Source organism: Pterocles gutturalis, unplaced genomic scaffold, assembly GCF_000699245.1.
Source record: "Pterocles gutturalis isolate BGI_N339 unplaced genomic scaffold, ASM69924v1 scaffold25082, whole genome shotgun sequence".
Lineage (NCBI taxonomy): Eukaryota > Metazoa > Chordata > Aves > Pterocliformes > Pteroclidae > Pterocles > Pterocles gutturalis.
The window spans coordinates 26,700-31,747 of record NW_010113567.1 but is presented as its reverse complement, the minus strand read 5'-3'; the positions used below and the strand labels follow the sequence as shown (position 1 = coordinate 31,747).

The following is a 5,048-nucleotide window of genomic DNA, read 5'->3' as shown; positions in this document are numbered from 1 at the left end:
GGCAGCAGGGATGACCTGTAGCACCCCCATCCCTCCTCCCCCGGCTGCATCTGCCCAAGCTGCAGCGGGACTCAGCAGGACTTTCCTCCCGAGTGCTTTAGCTCAAGCTGCTGGGTTAAAACTTCCATAAATCCTGGCGGAGTTTTTGCCTGGGGCTCCCATCAAGTCTGGCTTCTGGCAGTGCAGGGAGTGTCCTGCCCTGACCAGCGTGGGGAGAAACGTGTGTGAATGGGGTGGGGAGGGGGGAGTGTTTGCAAACTGCACCAGGGGTTCGGTCCCTCGGGCATCCTGAACATCGCTGAGGTTTGCTGGTATTGGGGCAAGAGGTGGTACGGAGGGGAGGCTGTGCTGGAAGCCTTTGGAAGGTTTCCCTTCTGATGCAGCTCTTTATCCAAAAAGCGTGTACAGCTTGGGGCATCTCTGCTCCCAGTTTATAACACGGGGCGTGCTGGTGGGGAGGCTTGCAAGCAGCAGCAGCTGTGGGCAGGACAGACTGGTGTCTGTCACAGGGAGGGGGACTGGGATGGGGTCAGACTATGGACAGGGCAGAGGGAGAAGTGAAGCTGTCTGGTGTATTGTCACTTGTGAACAGTGCAAAGCAAGACCAGAGTGATGCCAGGTAGGGCACCTGGTCCCTGGAGAGTGCTTGCTTTCGCCTTGGGAATTGTGAAGGAGGATGGGGGAGGAAAGCCCGTGCCCTTTGCAGTGTAAGATCTTGTTGAAGCTTGCGTGCTAAGGCTGAAAGCCAGGGCAAGCTGCGACTGAGGCAAGAAAAGTGTGGGGAGGTGGATGGTGCTGCTGCTGGGAGCATACCTGCCCTGCAGACACCGTGGGGACCTTAATCTCTACTTGCTTCAACTTTGTAATCTTTTATAGCACAGGCATTAGGGCTCTTTTTGTGCTAAGCTTATCCCACTGGTCTTTTATAAAGCCACCCCTCCTTGTAGCTGAGCTGTTCCCGCTCCACGGGCTCGCACTGTGAGAGGAGAGCTGCTCTGGGATTTACCGCGATGGCAGCTCGGCGGTGGGTGACCCAGGGAGCTGCTGGGGCTCAAACGGGGCAGCCGGCCACGTTCACCAGCGCTTAGGCAGATGGGATGCTGCTTGGGCTGGCAACACTTTTCCAGCAGAAAGTGCCAAGAGAATTTTGCTTGATCTGGATGGGGAAGACCTTGGTTTCATCTCCCTTCTGAATTTAGGTGGCACCTCTAAATGTGTGACATCTCCCTGTGGCTGCTGGTTGTGCCCGGAGCCCTATGCAGGGCACGAGGCTGGCGTGCAGCTGGGGATGTGGGTCTCCTGCTTGGAGAGCAGCAGTGGTGGGTAGCCCCGGGGCACACACAGAGCAGCCCTGTGCCCAGAGGAGTTGATTTCCAACTCATTTAGATTTTTTTAGATTATTCTTTAATTCAGAATTATTATAATGTCACTGTACTGTAGCAATATTTTTCTGTCTTTTCCCTGGGTTTACAAGCTGCTCTCCTTTTGCAGCATCAGGCCGGTAGTGGCAGGGGATGGTAAGGGGCAGGCAGTGTCTCGGAGCAGACCCCAGCTCTTCCAGCCCATCCCATGGGGTTAGCAGAGTCACGCTGACAGTGGTACATGAATGTCTGTCCCACCGGAGCGCAGGCAGCTTGGTGTGATGTTATTGCTGGAATTTGCAGGATGGTGGATGGCTGTGCCCTCTGCATCCTTTAGCTGGACAGGCAAAAAAGAGTCATCAAATATGGGCAAAAAGCATGGTAGAGAAATGTGCTGGCAGATGTGGGGTCACAGCTGGGGAGCGTGCAGCCTGCAGGTGACAAACCACTCAGCAGCGGTGCCTCACCACCCCAGCTCCTCCTTCATCTCGGCAACCTGGTTTTAGCATCCGCCGCTGCGGACGTGAGCTCAGGTCTGCTGGGTGAAACCACCATCCATTAATACATCCCAACCTCTGGGAAAACCTCTCGCATGCTGGCAGCCTGATTACAGCTCGTTGCTATTGCAGCCGCCTCCCTCCAGCCGAGCACAGGCAGGGTTTTCCCATGGGATGCTCCAGTCATGCCCAGTCCAATGGCCTCTCTCGTCTCTGCAGGTGGGAGACCAGCAGCTGGAGCGAGTGTTCCCGCACCTGCGGGGAGGGTTACCAGTTCCGCATCGTCCGCTGCTGGAAGATGATCTCTCCAGGATTCGACAGCTCTGTCTACAGTGACCTCTGCGAGTCTGCTGACATCACCCGGCCGGACGAGCGCAAGGTCTGCAAGAACCCAGCCTGCGGGCCCCAGTGGGAGATGTCCGAGTGGTCCGAGGTGAGTCCCCAGGGATGCTGGCCCGGCACATGTCCCTGTGCTCCTCTGGTCCTTTTCCAACTGAAACTCGTCACTGGCCATCGGAGACTCTGCCTAGAACACTGGCTGCAGTCGCTGCATGTGGACCAACATGTACCATAACGTTTTCTTCCCTAAAATGAAGCCGTGGGTCCCCTCCAGGGTGGGGAGGCCACCGCCATCGGTCGGTCCCTCACGGGGTCTTTGGCTGCACAATTCAGAGCAAGAGCAGACGGAGCTCCGAGCCAAGCTGTCTGCAGGTGCAAACCTACTCCATGGTTTACACCGCGAGGGACTGGACTCTTCCTCCTGGGAGGCTCCCAAAATGCTTCTTGTTCATAATTTAAATGTCTTTTTTCCTCCGCAAGCCAGAGTGCGTTGTTTCCCCTGAGCCGATGGAGGGGCTGGTGCATTCCCTGGTGTTGCAGGATGTTTTGACTTACCCAGCTGGGCAGAGAGGAGCTCCCTGTGCACGTGCTGGCGCGTTATTTTGACTGGCGTAGCAAACCAGAGTGGCTTATTTTACAGAAATCCTTATTCTCCTCCAGCATGTGTCAGGGACAGATTGCTTGAGACAGTCCTGGAGTGGTTTGTTCTGAGCCAGCAGCAAAGCTAATCTCATTTGGATCCCATCTGAAGCAGGGTGCCAAGTTGGCTGGGGAAATAGGCATTAAAAAAAAAAAAAAAGCACATTTCAGGGATCTGAGGATTAACATATGAGTGCGGTGAGTCTGAGCGCTGTGCTGTTGACACTTTTCCCTGCTTTACGTTATGCATGGAGCAAACGTGTGTATGTGAGACTGTAGTAACTCAAATCCAGTTCTGAATAATGTCACAGGGCTGCACGGTGCCAAATTTATCCACAGCATAAAAAACTCAGTTGTGTGGTTTGGGGAAAACATTCTCCAAAGAGGTGGAAAGGAGCTGGCTGTTCCTGGGAAGGAGGCGAGCGAGATCTCACCCCGTCTCTGGGTGACAGCTAAAACTTTTCAGCCATGTGCAGACATTTCTGGTGCCTTAGGTTTTCACCCTTTATCATCTGGCATCACCTGATGGAGAGCTCGCACAGCACCCGGGCAGGATACAGCCCTCCTGCACCTTAGCCTGGCTGCTGAGGCTGTTGAGGAGTTTCAGGAAGAGGGGTGGCTTTGCTACAGATTGTTTTACAGAAAGTTATCTGTGTTTTCAGTCTGGGGTTTTAGTTTTATGTTAAAAATGAGCGGGGAAAAAAAAGCAGCTCTCAATTCCCATGGTGGCAGGAGCCCCTGCTGACACTGTCCCTTGTCCCCTTCTGGCAGTGCTCAGCCCGGTGCGGAGAGCGGAGCGTGGTGACACGGGACATCCGCTGCTCGGAGGACGAGAAGCTTTGCGACGCCAGCGCCCGGCCCCTGGCCGAGAAGAACTGCACGGGGCCACCCTGCGACCGGCAGTGGACAGTCTCGGACTGGGGACCGGTGAGACCCCGCGGTGGCTGGCCCAGTGGCCGTCAGGACCCATTGCAGCTGGCCCTGCTTGCAGCTTTCTTCTTGTCACACCTTGGCAATGCAGATGCTCCATGCACAGAAAATGAGCCTTTCCTTTTGGGTTTTTTTTTCCCCTTTTCCCTTGGTGGTTTTTTTCTCCCTTTTTGCTTTGTTTTTTTCCCCTTTTCCTTTTTTTTTTTTTTTTTTGTTTTGTTTTTCCCCTTTTCCCTTCCTGCACTATTCTGACACAGAGACCCCCTCCATCCCAAGCTATTTTTACCCAGCTTTTGATACATTAGCATCAGCTAAAAATAAGTGGTTTCCATGGCAGCAGCGGCGCTGTGAAACACCGTGTGTATCTCTGCAAGAGCAGCAGAAGAGCTGGGGAGCACTCGGGGCAGTGCCTGCCTGGCCCTTTGTTGGGGGGAGGAATATTTGTACCCACCTGCTTGGTCCCTCTTCAAGAGCCATCCTGGGGTTCCCCACTTGGGGTGCTTCCCCCCTGCCTGGCCCAAAAGATGCTGAGTTTTGCTCAGCGCCAGTGTGATGGGGCTGTGGGCTGGGTTGGCTGGGACAGGGCTGCTCAGGGAAGGATGCGCTGAGCTTCCCTGCAGCTGTTTGAAGCTGAGCCCCAAGGATCCCCCCATGAGTTGGGGGAAGGTGGGCTTGGGGAGGTGGCTGAGCCCCAAGGAGGTATTTTGGACCCCATTGTGGGGAGCCTGTGGGGATGGAGGATGATGGGGATGGGGAAATGGGATGAGGATGGATGGGGATGTGGATGGGGAGATGGGGATGTGGATGGAGAGATGGGGATGGGGCCTTGCTGCCTTCCCCGCCGCTGACCGCCGGCCGTGCCCGGTGTGGTTCCAGTGCAGTGGCGGCTGTGGGCAGGGCAGGATGATCCGGCACGTGTACTGCAAAACCAGCGACGGGCGGGTGGTACCGGAGTCGCAGTGCAACCTGGAGACGAAGCCGCTGGCCATCCATCCCTGCGGGGACAAGAACTGCCCCTCGCACTGGCTGGCGCAGGACTGGGAACGGGTAAGTGCAGCCCCCCCCTGGGCTGGGGGGTGCTTGGAGTGGGGGTTTGGATGTGGGGGGTGATGGAGGAGGGATGCCCTGCGGTGGGGTCAGGGTGTGGGGGTCTCAGCCTGCTCACACCCCCGCAGTGTAACACCACGTGCGGCCGGGGCGTGAAGAAGAGGATCGTGCTCTGCCTGGAGATCGTCAACGGGAAGATCAAGACCCGCAACCCCGCCGACTGCGACGTCGCCAA

General features: G+C 56.1%; 1 protein-coding gene across 1 annotated transcript in view; it reads left to right on the top strand.

Moving 5' to 3' along the window:
• ADAMTSL2 (ADAMTS-like 2) overlaps positions 1–5,048 on the top strand; it is a 22,516-nt gene that overhangs the window by 15,257 nt on the left and 2,211 nt on the right. Inside the window, exons 14-17 of the mRNA XM_010074559.1 lie at positions 2,078–2,291; positions 3,608–3,763; positions 4,643–4,813; positions 4,942–5,047. Coding sequence (XP_010072861.1) covers positions 2,078–2,291; positions 3,608–3,763; positions 4,643–4,813; positions 4,942–5,047 — 647 coding nt within the window. The remainder of the gene's footprint in view (positions 1–2,077; positions 2,292–3,607; positions 3,764–4,642; positions 4,814–4,941; position 5,048) is intronic.